A 21,313-nucleotide genomic window follows, 5' to 3' on the forward strand; every position below is an offset into this window, starting at 1 on the left:
ATTAATATTACTTGGTAAATCTGTCTGAATTTGTCTGACACAGCTACCTATTGTCTGACAGTGGATGTTGTAAGCGAAGGATTTTTTAAAGTATTAAAGCGAACCCGAAGCGAACTCAAGAACCCGCAAGTTATTAGGAAACCGACACACGCAACAGCATTCCCAAGAAATACGTTTACATGCCCAAAATACACGCAAACATAACTAATAATCTTGAATAACTAACACATCATGTCTTGAAATATTAATATAAGGACATCTATGTACTTTTCCACAAGAACGATAAGTTCGTTAAATTTATCTTTGTTGATGTAAATTCTTTGACATAAAATCATTTTAAATATTAGTATTTATAAAAAAAAAAGTTTTTACATGTAATTCATGTACTAAAATAAATACAATTGAGACTAGTCTGCAAAAAATCTGTCACATGTGTACCGACGACTTCTCCTCAAGAGTAGAGGAGGCTTTTGCCTTGCAGCATTAGCTTATAACACTTTTCAATAACATCTGATGTAAGTAATAATTCTTACAGCGCCAATGTCTATTAACCTCATCAGGCCCATTTAACAGTCCGCCTACCTATTACAAATGGAGAAAAAAAAACGTTTTAAAGTTAATATAATTCGTAAGTTTGTCGTCTTATATAGCACTTTAATAAAGAAATTAATTTAAAAAATACCCAAGTAACATTTAGTTACGTATAATGGACTGAATGAAAGCTTTTAAATGTACAAAGTATCCAGTTTCCATATCGCCTATGGTAGTAGTGTCGTCAGTGATCTGGAAACGTCTCTCACGCCCCGACGAGTTCATGTTTTTGATGCGAGCCACCATTGCGTTACCATAACACGAGAATCGTACCGTACTATTTTGCTTCGAAGTCGCATAGGTCATTAAAAATGACTATTAAAAACTTTTGATATTTTCTTTTAATTCTCCTGACAGACACGGCAAACATACTTGAGAAGAAAGAGACTAGCCAACTGTGCAGGACATGTTATAGTGCACAAGTGTGTACGCAAATAAATTGAAATCTTTATTTCCTCACTCATAAGTATGTGGGACTAACGGCTGTACGTGCTTTCAGAGGCACGGGAGTGGGAACACGTCTAACTTTTTCAGTCTGACTCGGGGTTTGAACTCTAGATCTTAGAATCTGCGGTCTTATAAACTAGCTACTAGACTAACGAAACAGTCTAAAAAAATTTTTATGAATTATACTGTGCAATAGCGTAACTACTTGCAAGTTCGATCCTGACCCCTTCAGCTTGTCATCGTGAAAATTCCGTGTTGCTTGACTGGTTTGAACCCGCAATTATCGTTTCGAAGGGTGAGTGAGCCAGTGTAATTACAGGCACAAGGGACATAACATTTTAGTTACCAAGGTTGGTGGCGCATTGGCGATGTAAGCGATGGTTAACATTTCTTAAAATGCCAATGTCTATGGGCATTGGTGACCACTTACCATCAGGTGGTGCATATGCTCGTCCGCTTACCATATATAAAAAAATGTACAACAGTTGATTGTCTTAAGGAACGTTATACATTGCTTGTTTTTTAACATTCGTTTCCTGCGTATCGTAGCCAAAGTTTTGAAGTTTGTGAACGGCACTGTATATTGTATTTAAAATTCGAGTTATAAATGTGTACGTTTTACAAAATCAATCGCAAAAGAAAGAAATATGTTTATGGGATGTTTTCCTTCACCGCAGTGCATGAGTAGTTAAGCTCGCTGAAATTGAACATCGCGAGTCTCGTTTGAGATCCACGTTGTCGCTGTATTTTTGCAGTTGTTTAATTGATTAAAAAGTAAAGTCATAGTCTTTAAATGTCCCACTGCTGGACTACAACCTTCTGTTCCTACTGAGGAGAAGGTTTGGAGCTTATTCCAACACGCAGCTCAAATCCGGATTGTTGGATACTTGTGGTGGACGTGGCAGAAATTCAGATTTAGATTAGTAATTAATAACTACATCGTTTACTCATCGTTTCGTTCTCGTTTAGAACGTTTTATATTTACAGTACAAAGCCTTGGGATTAATCCTATCGGCTTAAGAATATTTATTTCATAAATCCACGTTCAAACAACGGGAATCTTTGGAAATAGAATTTCATCGTTAAATATTTACCAATATTTAAGACTCCTTTAAACTGATAAGTTCAATCCTTTAGGAATTTTTCATTTTCACCAATTTTTGTAACTTGTGAGAAAGCCGTCTTTTATAAACAGAGGTAAAGCTGGAAGGAGCGATCTCGCTTCGCTACTACAAAGGCGCTCTCTATCGGGGATTTTTACATAACTTTATATGAAAATCGCATTATCTAAGTGTAGCGAACGCCACTAACAGTCTGTCGTAAAATCTAACACCTCCTTTGCATCTCGTTCGGCAACCCAGCGGTATATGAATACAAATTGTGTACTCGAATTTTAATTCAGCTTTGTAACGTTTATTTATTCTTCATCTATTGTGTGTTTAGTAAGTCAACTATGAATCTCAAGATATTTGTTACAATCAATCTAAGTCTCTCCAATAAGTAACTTATGTTTTTTAAATGGACTGGCCTGTCATTCGCTTGTATGTTGACAGAGAGGTCAGACTATTAGGATTTTCTATCAAGAAATTCTGAGTACTATCCCGAAGTTATGAAGTTATTATTAGTAGGAAGTTTACAGTACTACACTTGAACCTCGGTTCTGCACTTATTCGTCCAGTATATAGCCTATAATATTGAAATATTTGGAAACGGCCGCCGCTGAATATTTCCACCGTCGACAAAATCGGTTTATCAGTGAACGATCATTATCATCTTGATATGAAAATTGAATTAAAACATTTTGTTAATCATTTCAGTCTACCGCAAGTGTCAAACTGATGACTTTCAGTGCGGCATGGAGGGCGCCGGATCGGGCAAGGTTTCGACGCAGGGTCCTTGTATACCAAAGGAGAAGAAATGTGACGGGTTTGTTGTTATAATTTTTCGTATACTAATTACTTCAGTACCAGACGTTAAGATCCTAATAGTCATTTGAGACGACCGTCTATTCTGTCAAAAAATAATGTAGTGTAATAATGTATATCAGAGTTCGTATGTGAATGGTGTGTAAGCCTAATGCAGACAGTATTATATTCCATCACTATATGTCATATAATACCATTACACAGTAAACAATGATTTGAGTTCGAAGTGTAGCAGCACTTTGGCCATGTGAGATCACCTCATATGCCATATATTGCATTAATGTCAAATATTGCTTGGCAAAACTCACACTCTTCAAACTATTTATATATCTTGTTTACTGTGAATGTACTCTTACTTACGATCTTTTCTTTCACCGAGCTAATATCTTAACCGGTTTTTTTTTCAGGTATTTAGACTGTAGAACTGGTAAAGATGAACAAGATTGTCCGGGACAAACAATTGCCTGTCGTTTGGACCAGTACAGATGTGCGACCGGAGACAAATGCATAGACTTGTCCTCGAAATGTGACCACAGAGATGACTGCGGCGATAACTCTGACGAGACGAACTGCAGTTAGTATTTTTTTAATTTGAATAAAATCTTAAATAATCCAGGTGTATGAAAGTGATTAAGAATTCATGATGAAATTTTATCAGAGTTGTTCAGCCTTTATATCATTAATGCGAAATTACCGTCTGTCTGTTCGTTACCTCATCACGGCTAAGCCATTGAATCGATGGTTATGAAATTTGATTAGAGTACCTTGAGATATGGTGGTACCTTGATAAACACACAGGCATACAAATTATAAGATTCACACAGGAGGAAAAGCTAGTACATAAAATAATATTAGCACAGATTAGGATTTAATAACTATTGTGGTCTTGTGCGCATTGTTTAGTTTTATATTTAATACTTTGTTGATTTTGTTATTATTGTAAGTATATGTACGTGTTATATGTCACTATAAATAGTAACTGTGAGAATGTAAGGTGAAACAAATTTTTATACGATTATATCTAAAATCATAAATAAATAAATAAGTAAATATAAAATCATACGGGTCGTTATTTATATGTATTACAGGTTTCCCGCATTGCCATGTCGGCCAGTTCCGTTGCAGCAATGCGCTCTGCATCCCTAGCAGCTACCACTGCGATGGGTACAACGACTGCGCGGACGGGTCCGACGAGGCCAACTGCACCTCCATTGCTTGTCCAGACAACAAGTACCTTTGCCCTCAGGGTGGACCGGGAGGCTTACACAAATGCATTGCGAGGACTCAGCTCTGCGACGGCAAACGAGACTGCGAAGATAATGCCGATGAGGAAAACGCTTGCTGTAAGTTTTACTGACAGTTGAGCATAATTTATTTATAATTTTGTCTACTGGTAATTAATAATGCGGAGCAAAATTCTAATTCATAGATTTTGGAACCGATTTGCCATGTTGGAAACCAGGCAGGGCATTGACGACGCCACCAATGGTCTGGTGCGTGTCATCCGCGAGGTAGGCCAAAATTACTTTCGACAAAAGAGCAATGGACGTAAGTCGAAGCTCTCAGGCGAAACTCTGAACGAGATGACGAGGAGACGAGAACAGCTGAACATGACGCCATCTGAGTGTCAGGCACTTAACAGGAAGGTTAAAAAACTAATAAGGCGTGACACAAGACGAGCGAATACCCGGAATATTGAAGATGCTATAGCACTCAATAGGGGCTCAAAGGTTTTTGCAAAGTCACATACCTCCTGTTGTCATCTGACAAAACTCAGAACCATACAAGGCACAACCGTCACCTCAAAACCAGAGATTCTAGCTGAAGTCGAAAAGTACTATGGCGATTTATACTCATCACGAGTACCTCCACCTAAGTCCCACAGTGCGGATGACCCACGAGCCAGACTAACACGCCATCTATCAGACGATCTTCCCGACATCGATTTGGGCGAGATTAGGATTGCTCTCGGGCAACTTGGAAACAACAAGGCTCCAGGAGATGACGGAATTACCTCAGAGCTTCTCAAAGCAGGAGGCACACCAGTTCTGAGAGAGCTGGCTAACATCTTTAATTCCGTCCTCCACAATGGTATAACACCGAAGACATGGAGCAGAAGTGTGGTGGTGCTGTTTTTCAAGAAGGGCGATAAAGCTCTTCTGAAAAACTACCGCCCCATTTCACTTTTAAGCCATGTTTACAAATTGTTTTCGAGGGTAATCACGAATCGTCTTGCCCGAAAATTCGATGACTTCCAACCCGTGGAACAGGCTGGGTTTCGAAAAGGCTTCAGTACCGTAGACCACATACACACACTAAGGCAAATAATACAGAAGACCGAGGAATATAATCAGCCTCTATGCCTAGCGTTTGTGGACTACGAAAAAGCCTTCGATACCATCGAGACCTGGGCTGTTCTGGAATCCATGCAGAGATGCCTAATTGACTGTCGGTATGTTCAGGTGGTGAAGTGTTTGTACGAAGCCGCAACCATGACCGTCCAAGTACAAGATCAGAGCACAAGACCAATCCAATTGCATCGCGGGGTAAGACAGGGAGATGTAATATCACCGAAACTCTTTACCAATGCATTGGAGGACGTCTTCAAGACGCTCGATTGGAACGGACGTGGCATTAATATAAATGGCCAACACATTACACATCTGCGATTTGCCGACGACATTGTCATTATGGCGGAGACTCTGCAGGATTTGGAAGAGATGCTAAACAGCCTGAGCGTTTCTTCAAGACAAGTAGGTCTCGGGATGAACATTGAAAAGACCAAAATTATGGCAAACCGTCATGTATCCCCGAGACCAGTGGTCGTAAATGGCTCTCCACTTAAAGTTGTGCAGGAATATATCTACCTGGGCCAAACTATACAACTTGGCCGGCACAACTTTGAGAAGGAGGCTAAAAGAAGAATACGTTTGGGCTGGGCGGCATTCGGGAGGTTACGTCAAATTTTTGAATCGTCGATCCCACAGTCGCTTAAGACCAGGGTCTTCAATCAGTGCGTCCTACCTGTAATGACTTACGGTGCCGAAACGTGGACACTTACCGTAGGACTGGTCCACCAATTTAGGGTCGCTCAGCGAGCAATGGAACGCGCGATGCTTGGGGTTTCTCTGGCAGATAGAATCCGAAATGAGGACATTCGCCAGAGAACTAAAATCACCGACATCGCGCTTAGAATTAGCTCGCTGAAGTGGAAGTGGACTGGTCATGTCTCCAGGCGCATTGATGGCCGATGGAGCCGACACGTGTTGGAGTAGAGACCACGCTTAGGCAAACGTAGTGTAGGACGCCCTGTGACAAGATGGGCCGGCGATTTAAAAAAGGTGGCAGGTTCGGGATGGATGCGGACTGCCCCAGATCGGGATGGTTGGCGTTCTATGGGGGAGGCTTTCGTCCAGCAGTGGACGGCAAAAGGCTGAAAAAAAAAAAAGATTTTGGACTATTTATTTATGTTCTCATAAATGAGCCATGGATCAATGGTAAAACATGGAACTTTCTGATGACAATTTGTATATATATAATAATAAAAAAAAATTGTCATTAGCGACACTGTCGTGCCCGGCACTGGATTGCGAGTACAAGTGCGTGGCGTCGCCCAACGGAGGCGCGTGTGCGTGCGCCGGCGGACTCATGCTCTCCGCCGACAACCGCACGTGCGTGGACCGCGACGAGTGCCGCGAGTGGGGCCCGTGCCACCAGCTGTGCATCAACACGCCGGGATGTGAGTTTCTGTCGAGGATCACTAAATAATCACTAACACATTACGCCATCACATATCGTACAGCCAACGAGACCTACTACTGAGGCGATTCGAGGGCGAGTGAACAAGGACACAGGTGACATAATATTTTAGTTCCCACGGTAACATCCTCTACAATGTCAATATCTAGAGGGGGTGGCGTCCGGTCAGCATCGAGCGAAATATTCGCCAGTCTCTCCTATTTAAACAATAAAGCACTACCTGCGCCCCCAGCGTACACGTGCGCGTGCGCGCCGGGCTACTCGCAGGGCGCGGGCGGGCGCTGCGCGGCGCGCGCGGAGGGCGCGTGGCTGGCGCTGGCGCACGAGCGCGGCGCGCTGCGCCTCGACCTGCTGGGCCGCGCGCCCGCGCCGCTCGCCGACGCGTCCGCCGCCGCCGGCCTCGACTACCACTACCGCCGCAACCTGCTCTTCTGGTCCGACCTCAAGACTAGGAAGGTGAGCGTGAACCGAGACGATTGTCGATGCCGATTATTCGCTGGCGCGTTTGAAATTTCGATTAAAAACCGACCCGCCCTCGTCGCTCTAGATCCACTCGCAGCCGCTGAACGCTCCGGCCGGCGTCGGCTCGTACGGCGGGACCGACATCTCCGTGGCGGGCTCGTGGGCACCGGTCGCGCTGGCCGTGGACTGGGTGGGAGACAAGTTGTACGTGGCGGACGCGATCGGGCAGAAAATTGACGTGTTCGAGCTGGACGGGCGCTGGCACGCCGTGGTGCTGGGCTCCAACCTCACCAACCCCGCTGACATCGCGCTGGATCCCACTCTCGGGTTGATGTTCGTCGCCGACAGTAGCCAGGTGAGTAGCCAGTGAGGAAGCTTTCCGTTCGGAGAAGTTCTTGTCCTTGGTTATAAATGAGTCCTCCGACAACTGTTTTGCGTTTATTTTTTTATGACAATGTTTACAAATATAAAAAAATAATTTTCAGATTATCCGAGCTAATATGGATGGAACCCACTCCAAATCGATAGTTTCCGAAACGACGTACAAAGCGTCCGGTATAGCGGTCGACACGATTGCTAGGCGTATATTTTGGTGCGACTCATTACTAGATTATATTGAGACCGTCGATTACGATGGCAACTACCGTTTCTTAGTCTTGAGAGGTCAACAAGTCCCGAGTCCGTCGAGACTGGCTCTGTTTGAAGATAGAGTTTACTGGTCTGATAGCACTAAACAAGGAATTAGCTCCGTTAATAAATACGAAGGTTCCACGAGTATACAGGCGATATACAAAACGAAAGATATTAGAGAACCGAAGGCGTTAACAATTGTACATTCTCTAAAACAGACCTCCGTCAACAATCCGTGCGGAAATAACAACGGAGGATGCTCTCAGATGTGTATAGTGACAGCGCTTCAGAACGGAGGATTAGGCTACCGATGCGCTTGCAATATTGGATATCAATTACAGGTTGATTTAAGAAATTGCGATATAGTAAAAGACTTCCTTATGTATTCTCAACAACGATTCATCAAGGGCAAGGTTATAGACCCGGTCATCGAAGGTTTTAGTGAAGCTATTTTACCCGTCGTGTCAAGAAGAGCGAGGTTTGTAGGCCTGGATTTTGATGCTAGAGACGAACACATATACTATTCTGACGTCCTCCAGGACGTTATCTATAGGATACATAGAAATGGAACGACAAAAGAAATTGTTTTGGCGTCGCAAAATGAAGGCGTCGAAGGTTTGGCCGTGGACTGGGCCTCCAAGAACTTGTACTATATTGATTCTCGAAAAGGAACACTAAATGTTTTATCCACGAGAAATATAGCCTACAAAAGGATACTATTGAAGGACCTGAAGAGACCCAGAGCTATTGTGGTACATCCAAATAAAGGGTATATTTTCTTCTCGGAATGGGATCGTCCAGCGAACATCAGTCGAGCAAATACCGATGGAAGCGGTCTATTGGTCTTTGAAAATTTGACCCTAGGATGGCCAAATGGATTATCAATTGATTTCGATGCAAACCGAGTTTACTGGTGCGATGCTCTACTGGATCACGTGCAACACGCCAAATTAGACGGCACTGACGTAAAGACAGTGAATTCTCGATTGATTAGACATCCATTCTCGATCGTCATCTATAACAATTTCATTTATATAACTGACTGGAGATTAGATGCAATTGTTCGTTTGCACAAATTGACGGGCGAACAGGAGGATATTATGGTTAGAGAGCCACGAATGAATAGACTTTATGGTGTTAAAGTATACAGTGAGGACATTCAAAAGATTGAACCAATGCAGCCCTGTGCTAGAAACAATGGCAACTGTCAAAAGTTCTGCTTCGCTATTCCAAGGAACAACACGGAGTTGTTAACTGTTAAATGTGGATGTCCTTACGGCGAAAAATTAGCGCCGGATGAAACGAGCTGTATAGCGGATCCAAACTCAGAACCACCAGTTCAGGCCTGTCCCAATACATGGGATTTTACTTGCAATAATCAAAGATGTATCCCGAAGAGTTGGGTGTGCGACGGTGACGACGACTGCTTGGATAACAGCGACGAGGAACAGAATTGTACTAGTAAGTTTAAGTAATATGACTTAAATATCTATCACATATTTTGTAAAATTGATAGTTAAGCGATTTTCTTGTACGATGAATAATGTTTTAGATACTAAATTTGAAATTTCATATTGTGTATTATTGCAACACTGATTCAAAATTAACAATTAAGCCACTTTTTATAAATCGTTCAATATTTGACCCCTGACACCAGGGCCTGCCTTAGGGGTAGTGGGCATCTGGGGCTATAGGGCCGGGGCCTCCTCGAGAGGTCCTCATAGAAATTTTTTAATGAAAAACATGCCAATCTCGACGAGTAAACGCATTTAATACATTATGTATACCATCATATTTTTCTTAAACGATTTGGTTTGTTTTGCAATAAATTATTAAACACCTGACAAAAAAAATTGTTTATTCGGAAAATAATCAATGGCCTCCGTTTTTTCGTTGCCCTGGGGCCTCCAGACCTCTATACCCGGCTCTGCCTGACTCATACGTTAATATATTTCCTAGAAGAGAAAATCACTTTTTAAAGAATTGAATTTCTGAAAGTATCACAAATATTTACAGAAATGACCTGCAGCTCATCAGAGTTCATGTGTAAGTCGGGTCGTTGTATTCCCGCGACTTTTAAATGCGATTCCGAGAACGACTGCGGTGACTATTCGGACGAGACTGGCTGCGTCAACGTGACGTGCAGCTCGTCGCAGTTTCAGTGCGGGAACGGTCGCTGCGTGCCCAACACCTGGAAATGCGATTCGGAAAATGATTGTGGGGACGGATCCGACGAGGGCTCTCATTGCGCTGACAAAACGTGCGCCTACTTCCAGGTAAGCTTATTTTCGACGTATCTCATTGGTCACGTCACGAGAGGCTTGCTTTTGCTATTGTTATATTAGACGTACATACAATTGATAAAATTGTACATCGGTTCAATGAAGCAGTATTATCGTCATGGTGACATGAGGTATTTTATTGCAATTTAATTTTAGTGCAGAAAAGATTGGAATTAAGTTAATATTTATTATTTAGATATTTAATAATCGGGCAACTTAATATAATTTCAGTTTACATGTCCTCGCACCGGCCACTGCATCCCCGCCTCGTGGGTGTGCGACGGAGACGACGACTGCTTCGACAAGCAGGACGAGGCCGACTGCCCGCCCGTGTCATGTCTCGCGTCTCAGTTCAAGTGTGCCGACCTCAAGCAGTGCGTTCAGGTGAATAACGCACAATAATCAGTTACATGTTTGCACCAGATATAATTTGACTCGTGGTCTTAACGTGTGAATTATTATTTCAAAATGTATACGGAGCTGCCTACTGTATTCCCCGCAGGAGGCGTACAAGTGCGACGGCATCCCCGACTGCAACGACGGCTCGGACGAGGCGGGCTGCCCGTCGCTGGCGCCGCACCAGTGCGCCGCCGACCGGCAGTTCCAGTGCGCGGCGTCCGGCCTGTGCATCCCGCGCACGTGGTACTGCGACGGTAAGTGCCGGCGCGCCCCGCCCGCGAGCCCCGCAGTCGCTGACCTCCCCCCCCGCGCCCGCAGGCACCCCGGACTGCGAGGACGTGTCGGACGAGCCGGCCGAGTGCGGTGCGGCGGCGTGCGGCGCGGGCCACTTCCGCTGCGACAACGCGCGTTGCGTGTTCCGCGCCGCCGTGTGCGACGGCCGCGACGACTGCGGCGACGGCTCCGACGAGGGCCTGCGCCACGCCTGCGAGCCGCCGCCCTTCCGATGCCCGGCGGGCGGCTGGCAGTGCCCGGGCGTCGCCGACCGCTGCGTCAATATCACGCAGGTCTGCGACACCAACTTCGACTGCCCGAACGGCGCCGACGAGGGTGAGTCCCCATCCCCTCCCTAGTCCCGTGCCGTCCGAGCCCCGAGTGCCGCAGCACTACTGGCCGTGTCCACCCGCAGGTCCGGCGTGCGACTTCGCGTCGTGCGCGCACGGCTCGTCGTGCCCGGGCGAGTGCCGGCCGACGCCCGCCGGCCCGCTGTGCGTGTGCCCGGCGGGCGAGCGGCTGAGCGCGGACGGGCTGACGTGCGAGGACGAGGACGAGTGCGACCCGCCGGGCCTGTGCTCGCAGGTCTGCACCAACACGAAGCGCTCGTACGTGTGCAGCTGCGTGGCCGGGTACCGCCTCAACGTGGACAAGCACGGCTGCAAGGCCGACAACCACTCGAGCGCGTTCCTGATCATCTCCAATAGGCACTCGATCCTCGTTGCCGACCTGAACGAGCAGGGCCTCGAGAGGGTGCCGATAAACGTGGAGAACGTCGTCGCGACCGCCTCGAACATGCACACCGGTACGATATTTTGGTCGGACATGAAGTTGAAGAAGATATCTCGCCTGGATCGTGGCGGCGAACCTCAGGTTATCGTTTCGACCGGCTTGGACTTGGTGGAGGGGTTGGCGTACGACTGGGTTGCCGGGAACGTTTATTGGCTGGACAGTAAGCTGAACACTATCGAGGTGGCGAGAGAGGACGGGAGTGCCAGGACGGCTCTGTTGAGTGGTAACATCACGCAACCGAGAGGAATGTGTCTGGACCCAGCGCCTAACGCGAGATGGCTATTCTGGACCGATTGGGGAGAGAACCCTCGAATTGAAAGAGTCGGAATGGATGGAACTCAACGCATGGCTATTATAACCACAAAAATATACTGGCCAAATGGCTTAACCCTAGACACCGCCACGCAGCGGGTGTATTTCGCGGATTCGAAGCTGGACTTTATCGACTTCTGTTATTATAACGGTTCCGGTCGTCAACAAGTCTTAGCTGGCAGTCATTACTTATTACATCCGCATTCGCTCACTCTGTTTGAAGATACATTATACTGGACCGATCGACAGTTGAACAGGGTCCTGTCGGCTCATAAGTTCAAGGGAACGAATCAAACTGTAGTTTCTCATTTAATATCACAGCCTCTGTCTATTCACGTCCACCATCCATCGTTACAACCACAATATCCTTCACCGTGTAAGAAGGATACATGCCAACATCTTTGTTTGTTGAGCCCAAACAACACAACTGGGTACAGTTGCATGTGCAAGCCAGGATATAAATTGTTGCCTGATGGAAAATGTATTGAAGGTAATTTATTATTTTTTATTTGTAATATTAAAATTAATCTATTATTATTACTCGTTATAAATATAGACTTTATATATTAAAATGTTTTGCGTAGTAAAATCGGTCAAAATAATGTCCCCTTCAAAATTTTTTACTGATAACATTCAATATTTTCATTTCAGAGGAAAATTCTTATCTCATGGTTTTAAAAGGATCGCAAATCATAGATCTGGCAACAGATGGTTCTGGAAGAGCTGGACAATTACCTCCCGTTGTTGGAATCCAAGGTAAATTTTTTCAAAATTTTCTTTCGATATGGCTAATTATATTATATTTAATAACGTATTTCATTAACTTAGGTGGTGTACAACTGGACTACGATCGCCAAGGTCACTTGCTTTACTGGCTTCAATCTATATCGGGCGATAGCGAAGACGATGAGAACTGTACGATCTATACCATGCCGTACGGAGGTGGTAACAAAGTGGAATTCCTTGGCCAAGATACTGGCATAGTTGGATCTCCTTCTGCTATTGCTTTCGATTGGCTAGGGCGTAACTTATTCATGGCAAATAAAGCTGCAAGTAATATTGAATTGGTTCGAGTCGATGGCAAAGTAAAATTCAGGACCGTGGTATTTGCAAATGACGGTAGCAGAATGTCGATCGCAAAACCCAAGGGATTGTGTTTGGATCCTACGGAAGGGTGAGTAAAAACGTTCTAGCTAATCCTTATCAGGTTTCCAATAATATGCTTGTTAACCGTGTACTTTTATTTTTTATTTAACAGAAAAATCTACTGGGCTGATGATGGAGGGTATGGAGTGCCTGCTAAGATCGGTAAAGTTAACATGGATGGGACTAACCCAGTTATCCTCGTAGACACTATCGAAAGACCAGAGGCAGTTGCAATCGACATTGAGAAAAAAATCGTATACTTCAGCACACAATACCCGGCTAGCATAAACAGTGTTAATACCGAGGGAAACGATCGAAAAACAATTTTGACAGAAGCTAACGCCATCTCATATCCTAAAGTGATAGCGGTACTCGATTCTCGATTGTATGTATTAGATACGCGACACGAAAAAATTTTCAAAGCAGATCTTCCCAACGGAGACAACATTAAAGTCATATTGGATAACGAAAGCGATTTAAAATCTTTAACGATATTCCAGAAGAGAAAGATGATGCATCATCCTTGTTCTCAAAGTAATGGAGGATGTGAACAGATATGCATTCCGAGTGAAGGAGGATCGAGAGTTTGCGCTTGCTCTGTAGGTTACAGGAAAGAAAATGAGGTTAATTGTGTTCCTTACAAAACATTTGCTGTCGTTTCCCAATTAGATCTCATTCGAGGTTACAGTCTCGACAGTAGTGCAGAAGCCATGGTGCCAATTACCGGACAAGGGCATCATATACTTCATGTTGACGTTCATTTCGCTGAAAATTATATATACTGGGTGGAATTCAACCGCGGGCAATGGAATGGTATATTCCGTATCAGACCGAACGGTTCCGAGATTGAACATATTGTGAAGGAAGGCATCGGTAGCAATGGTATTCGAGGATTAGCTGTAGATTGGGTCGCCGGGAACTTATACTTTACGAATGTATTTCCACACGAAAATTACGTTGAAATGTCTTGGCTTGATGGTTCAAACAGAAAAGTTATAGTTAAAACTACCATGGACGCTCCAAGGGAGCTAGCTGTAAATCCTCTGAAAAAACTACTTTATTGGATAGATTACGGTCAGTATCCTAGAATCGGAAAAAGTTATCTAGACGGCAGTAACTGGCAGACCATTGTTAGTTCAGGTATCTCAAACCCACGAGACTTAACAATAGATATGTTGACTCATGATGTATATTGGGTAGACTCGAAACTCGACCAGATACAAAAAATCTCTTACAACGGCGGCAGTAGACAACTTATTCGGTCTAATTTACCAAATCCTATGGGTATTGCTATTCACACTGGAAGTGTGTACTGGGTTGATAGAAATTTGCAAACTATATATAAAGCATCCAAATTACCGGGTAATATGTCAATGCCAGAAAAACTACGCACTAATCTACCTAAATTAAGAGACATCGTCATTTTTGATATAAACAACCAACCGACAGATGAAAATAATCCTTGCAGAAAGCTCGGGAATGGAGGTTGTGAACAGCTTTGCTTCAGCTATCCTCCAGAAGCTAACAAAGGCTACACTCACCGATGTGAATGTGCAACGGGCCAAGTATCGGTCAACAATCCCAAAAAATGTGAAGTTGTCGATGAATATTTAGTATTTACAACCAGAACTGAAATTCGCGCTGTCAACTTGGATCCAAAATCCACAGGAGTACCGTTTAAACCTATTGGTAATCTTACAAATGTAGTTGGCGTTGATTTTGATTACGCAGATAATAAACTATTCTTCACTCAAATAAGACCCTGGGCGAGAATAGCTTGGATGTCAGCGATTAATCCAGATCCATCTGGTATTCAAAACATTATAAACAAAAATATTAACCCCGAAGGGATATCATACGATTGGACACAAAAGAAAATCTATTGGACAGACAGTTCCAATAATTCTATTTACGCTATGAACTTAGACGGTACTGAGTTGGTAATGATAGCAAGAGTCGAACGCCCTAGAGCTATCGTCGTTGATCCGTGTAATGGAACTCTGTATTATACAGACTGGGGTCGATTTGGAACATCCGGTAAAATCTATAGGACAACAATGGCTGGTTCCCTTAAGAAGGCTGTAATCGATAAAGACCTTTCGCAACCTAGTGGACTCACTATTGATTTCGATGAAAATATGTTGTACTGGACTGATGCTGTTCGTGAAAAAATAGAACGCTCCAAGTTAGACGGATCAGATCGAGAAGTGTTAATTTCTGCCACAATATATCCGTTTGCAATAACAGTATTTGGTAACTATATTTATTGGACAGATCTACAACTACGAGGGGTATATAGAGCCGAAAAACATACTGGTGCTAATATGGTCGAAATGGTTAAACGGTTAGAAGATTCACCACGAGACATTCATATTTACAGCACCAGTAGACAGAAATGTCAGAAGAACTTATGTAAAATCAATAACGGAGGGTGTGCACAAAGCTGTCACCCAGCTCCTAATAATTCAGTTGAATGTAAATGCGACGATAACACTAAATTGGTAAATGAAGGAAGAATGTGTGTTACAAAGAATATTACCTGTGACCCGAGTAAGTTCTTCTGCGCAAACGGTAAATGTATAAGTCGTATGTGGTCATGCGATGGAGATGACGACTGTGGTGATAACTCTGATGAAGATAAAAATTACTGTGCGTATCACTCATGTTCACCTAACGAATTCCGTTGTAATAATGGACGTTGCATATTTAAATCATGGAAATGCGATCACGAAAATGATTGTAAAGACGGATCCGATGAAGAAGGCTGTGTATACCCGCCTTGTGCTGACGGAGAGTTTACATGTCTAAACTCGCGTTGCATTCCTAAGACGCAAGTTTGTAATGGAATTAATGATTGTAAAGATAACATAACATCCGATGAAACACACGAGAGATGTCCAAGAAATACGACCTGCCCAACTAATCACCTCAAATGCGAGAAAACTAATATCTGTGTCGAACCGTACTGGCTTTGTGATGGCGATAATGATTGTGGTGATAACTCTGATGAAGATCCGTTACATTGTGCTCAAAGAACTTGTCCCCAAAATAGCTTCCGCTGCCCCAATCATAGATGTATACCAGCCACTTGGTACTGTGATGGCGACGATGATTGTGGTGACGGCGCTGATGAGCCTCCAGAGTATTGCCGCTCAGAGGGTAGAACTTGTTTTGGTGATTTGTTTACCTGCGATAATGGAAACTGTATTCCGAGAATTTATATATGTGATGGTGATAATGACTGCTTAGATAATAGTGATGAAGATGACAGACATCAGTGCAATGAAAGGAAATGTGATGCTGAAACAGAATACACTTGTGAAGAGAATAAATTCTGGGGTAGAGCACAGTGTATTCCTAAGAAATGGCTGTGTGACGGAGATCCAGACTGTATAGATGGTACGGATGAAAATTCTACTATTCACCATTGCTCTACACCTACTCCGTGTTCTGAAGATCAATTCCAATGCAATAATGGACGCTGTATAAACGAAGGCTGGGTTTGTGATCACGATAATGATTGTGGAGATGGATCCGATGAAGGAAAACAATGTAATACGCAATACAAGACATGTTCTGATCAAGAGTTTAGGTGTCAGAACTTCAAGTGTATTAGAAATCACTTCAGGTGTGATGGAGAAGACGATTGTGGAGATCATTCTGATGAAGTGGGATGTATGAAAGAAAATAAGACTTGCCCAGCAGGACAATTCAAATGTAACAACGATCAATGTATAGACAATAGACTTGTTTGTAATAAAGTGTCGGATTGCACTGATGATTCCGACGAACCTGCTCATTGTAATGTCGATGAATGTGCCAAATTAGAAATTCACCAGTGCGGTCACAAATGTATAGATACATTAACGGGGTACTATTGCGACTGTAATCAAGGATATAAACTATTAAGTGATGGTAAAGCTTGTGCTGATATAGACGAGTGTAACGAAACACCGGGCGTTTGTTCGCAATATTGTTCAAATACACCGGGGTCTTACTATTGTAAATGTAATGATCAATATTACGAACGAGAAGCAGATGAACATACATGTAAAAGAAAAGATAATACCACAGCGTGGATTATATTCACTAATAAATATTATGTGAGGAATATGTCCACTGACGCGTCTCTATATAATCTCGTTCACCAAGATCTCATGAATGTTGTTGCTATAGATTTTGATATCAAGGAAAACAAAATGTATTTTGCTGACGTATCCGCCAAAACAATTTATCGATCTGATTATTCCGATCCGAACCCAACAAAGGAAGTCGTAGTCCGACACGATTCTCATGGCTTAGAGGGTATTGCGATCGATTGGATTGGAAGAAAAATTTACTGGCTTGATCGGCACTCAAAGAATTTAGATGTAGCTGAATTGGACGGTACTAGGAGGAAAACGCTCAAAACAGGAATTGCTGACCCAAGGGCAATTGTTGTTCATCCAGGCACCGGATACTTATACTACACATCATGGCACCTACAAGCATATATTGGTAAAATTGGTATGGATGGTTCCAACTTCACAACCATTTTGAACTGGGAAGACGATATTGCATGGCCTAATGCTCTGACTATTGATTATTTCACGGATAGAATTTATTGGGCAGATGCTCATTTGGATTACATCGGATCGGCTGATTTAGAAGGAAGACACCGTCATGTTGTATTATCAGGTACTAAAGTTCCTCATGTTTTTGCACTTAGCCTCTTTGATGACGAAATTTATTGGACTGATTGGAATCTAAAAGCCATTAGCAAAGCAAATAAACACTCTGGTGAAAATTTAAAAACACTAAGAAATACAACACATCGTCCATATGATATTCACGTTGTGCATCCATTAAGGCAATTATCATATAATAACCCTTGCGGCAATAACAACGGCGGGTGCTCCCATCTTTGCCTCATTGCCCCTCCACATGAATCCAGTTACTTAAATATTGAGGGCTACGGCGAAGAAGGTGAGACCACGTACAAGTGTGCATGTCCGAACCAATTTTATTTAGCACGAGACATGAAAACATGTATTGCAAACTGTACCGATGGTCAACACAGATGCAATGGGCGTGACGAGAAATGCATTCCGTGGTTCTGGAAATGCGACGGTGAAAAGGACTGTATGGATGGATCTGACGAACCTGATACCTGTCCCGTCAGACACTGCAGAGCTGGTTCCTTCCAATGTAAGAACACAAACTGCACTCCGGCGGCGACCATTTGTGACGGTACAGATGATTGTGGTGATGGTAGCGATGAAGCACAATGCGCTCATGAATGTCCTCTACTCGAGTTCAAATGTAAAGCTAGTGGTAGATGTATTTTGGATAGCTGGAAATGCGATGGCGATACAGATTGTAAAGACAACAGCGATGAAGATCCGGCGATGTGTCATAACAGACCGTGTAATGCGGAATCAGAGTTCTCTTGCAAGAACGGTCGATGCATACCTAAACTATGGATGTGCGACTTTGATAATGACTGTGGTGATGATTCGGATGAACCTGCTTACATGTGCAGACAGAAAAATTGTACAAACGGATGGAGACGTTGTCCGGGCCAGTCAAACTATAGGTGTATTCCTAAATGGTTATTCTGTGATGGTAAAGATGACTGCAGAGATGGTTCCGATGAGTTACCAGAAAATTGTCCATCATGTAATAGTGAAACTGATTTTACGTGCCAGAATAAACGTTGTATTCCTAAACAGTGGCTCTGTGACTTTACCGACGATTGTGGTGATGGAAGCGATGAAGCGGAATCTGTTTGCCAGCACAAATATAGAGATTGCTCTGAATCTGAATTTAAATGTGGAAACGGTAAATGTATTTCATCAAGATGGCGCTGTGACCACGAGGACGATTGTGGCGACAATACTGATGAAACGGACTGCGGTGGATTCAAATGCAAAAATGGAACGTTCCAATGTAAATCGGGACACTGTATCGCTGCGTACTTCAGATGCGACGGCGACAGGGACTGCAGGGACTTGTCTGACGAAATCGGATGTCCTCCGCGTTTCCCAGGCGGCAGATACTGCCCGGAGAGCAGGTAATTCAAGTACTAATGTTATCCTTATATTTTCAATAAAAGTTGAATTATTTGCTTAAATCAAAACGGCTTTATACGTTTTTCAGATTCCAATGCGGTAACAACTTGTGCGTTTCGCAATCGGATCTATGCGATGGCACGGATGACTGCGGCGACGGATCCGACGAGGCCCCCTCCATATGTACCAATTTCAACTGCGATACTCTTCGACGATTCCATTGCGACAACCATCGCTGTGTTCCTAGGTAAAACAACTAACTTCCTAAATAATCAATAAGTTATCCAAATAATTAAGTTTCTTTTATCCAAAACGAAAACCGTACTCGATCCATCGAACGCGGTGAACTCGGAACCCCAACTAAACGTGGAGGGCGACTGCGCAGGTACCAAGTGTGCGACGGCGTGGACAACTGCGGCGACGGCTCGGACGAGAACAACATGACGCTGTGCGCCGCGCGCGCGCGCCCGTGCGAGCCGCTCGCGCAGTTCCAGTGCGCCAACCGCCGCTGCGTGGCGCGCGCGCAGCTGTGCGACCTGGCCGACGACTGCGGCGACGGCTCCGACGAGCTGGGCTGCCACCACGCGCACTCCTGCTCCGCCGCGGACAAGGGTGCGACGAGCTGCGTGCGACTCGCTCGATGCGCACTCTCCGGTGACGCTAACTGTTCGCGTTCTGCCCAGGCGGCTGCGAGCACTTCTGCACGAACCTGACGTCGACGGCGGTGGGCGCTCCGGGCGGATACATCTGCACGTGCTTCCAGGGCTGGATCATCTCGCGCGCCGACAGCAAGCGCTGCGAGGACGTGGACGAGTGCGCCACGGGCGCGCACCACTGCGCACATCTCTGTACCAACCTCAACGGCAGCTACGGCTGTAGCTGTCGGGAGGGCTTCCAGTGAGTCCTCTTGCATAGATAGCTTTTCCAGCGTCGTTGCTTTTGAGCACACGTTTATTCTCGTACTTTATTGTAAATTAAATTTATGTGTTTCGTATAAAAATGATATGATACAATAATAGTGACCCTGTGTTGTTTTTATTAACTTTAGATTGGCAGACAGTTTGTCCGGTATATGCAAAGCTATGAAGGATGATGTAGTTCTTATGTTTGCTAATGGCCCCGAAATACGCGCATTTGTACAAGACAAAAATGAGCAGTTTGATGTCATAACATCCGAAAAGAGAATCGAAGCGATAGACTATGATCCGAAACAGGAAATGGTATTCTGGGCAGACAGCTACGACAAGAGCATTAAACGTTCGTACATGATCAACGCTCTGAGCGGGCAAGTCAAAAGCGGATTCGCACAAGATTTGAAAATGAAAGGCAATTCGAAGCCCACCGCTATTGCCGTAGATTATATCGGAGATAACATTTACTGGACCGAAACCGACCGGACCGGATCTAAACCCAGAGGACGCGTCATGGTAGCCAGGACGGATGGTAGATATCGAAGAGCAGTCGTATCTGCCGGAATAGAAAGCCCAACTTCCCTCGTTCTGGATCCGCAAATGGGCAAGATGTACTGGGCGGATGCGGGATCCGCGCCGAAGATCGAAATCGCCTGGATGGACGGCTCGAAGAGACGACCTCTAATCACCGAGAACATCAGACACCCGACCGGACTCGCGATCGATCACGCAATGGACCACACGATCTACTGGGCCGACACCAAGCTCAACACGATCGAAATGATGAAGCACGACGGCTCCAACAGGAAAGTGATACTGAAGGGCGACTTCCTGAAGCATCCTCTATCGCTCGACGTCTTCGAATCGTCGCTATACTGGGTCACGAGAGACACGGGCGAGCTCGTCAGGCAAGACAAGTTCGGAAGGGGGGTGCCATTCGTCATATCCAAGGATCTAGTCAACCCGTCGGCCGTGAAAGGTGAGCGAACGACGTCTCTTTATATTCACATACGTACACGTCGCGCAGGCAGGCCAGTCTAACGTCCCCCCCCCGCAGTGTACCACCCGCTGCGCTACAACGCGTCGCGCGGCGGCTGCGCGCGCTCCCCCTGCTCGCACCTGTGCCTGGCGGTGCCGGCCGGCCGCCGCTGCGCCTGCCCCGACGCGCTCACGCCGCCCAAGCGCGCCACGCACGAGCTCGCCTGCGACGCGCGTGAGTACCTCCCTCAAATATTTATCCCGGTGTGCTTTATTTCTCCTACGTGTCACGCAACTGCTAATATTTAACATTTTTAAGCGCTTTTAAATTAGTCACTATCTACCGATACATCGCA

The 21,313-nt window shown here is 44.6% G+C and overlaps 1 protein-coding gene across 2 annotated transcripts in view; it reads left to right on the forward strand.

The window, feature by feature from the left end:
* The window catches only part of LOC126774280 (low-density lipoprotein receptor-related protein 2), a 212,503-nt gene that overhangs the window by 188,947 nt on the left and 2,243 nt on the right, over positions 1-21,313 (forward strand). For both annotated transcript variants that reach the window (XM_050495717.1, XM_050495719.1), the window contains 20 exons: positions 2,856-2,964; positions 3,371-3,537; positions 4,052-4,306; positions 6,526-6,702; positions 6,955-7,178; positions 7,270-7,539; positions 7,670-9,275; positions 9,831-10,090; positions 10,328-10,480; positions 10,599-10,749; positions 10,814-11,104; positions 11,184-12,362; positions 12,524-12,628; positions 12,701-13,046; positions 13,131-19,070; positions 19,157-19,315; positions 19,454-19,680; positions 19,752-19,965; positions 20,117-20,958; positions 21,037-21,192. In XM_050495717.1, coding sequence (XP_050351674.1) covers positions 2,856-2,964; positions 3,371-3,537; positions 4,052-4,306; positions 6,526-6,702; positions 6,955-7,178; positions 7,270-7,539; positions 7,670-9,275; positions 9,831-10,090; positions 10,328-10,480; positions 10,599-10,749; positions 10,814-11,104; positions 11,184-12,362; positions 12,524-12,628; positions 12,701-13,046; positions 13,131-19,070; positions 19,157-19,315; positions 19,454-19,680; positions 19,752-19,965; positions 20,117-20,958; positions 21,037-21,192 — 12,831 coding nt within the window. The remainder of the gene's footprint in view (positions 1-2,855; positions 2,965-3,370; positions 3,538-4,051; positions 4,307-6,525; positions 6,703-6,954; positions 7,179-7,269; positions 7,540-7,669; positions 9,276-9,830; positions 10,091-10,327; positions 10,481-10,598; positions 10,750-10,813; positions 11,105-11,183; positions 12,363-12,523; positions 12,629-12,700; positions 13,047-13,130; positions 19,071-19,156; positions 19,316-19,453; positions 19,681-19,751; positions 19,966-20,116; positions 20,959-21,036; positions 21,193-21,313) is intronic.

This window comes from Nymphalis io, chromosome 16 (genome assembly GCF_905147045.1).
Source record: "Nymphalis io chromosome 16, ilAglIoxx1.1, whole genome shotgun sequence".
NCBI classification, from domain to species: Eukaryota; Metazoa; Arthropoda; class Insecta; order Lepidoptera; family Nymphalidae; genus Nymphalis; species Nymphalis io.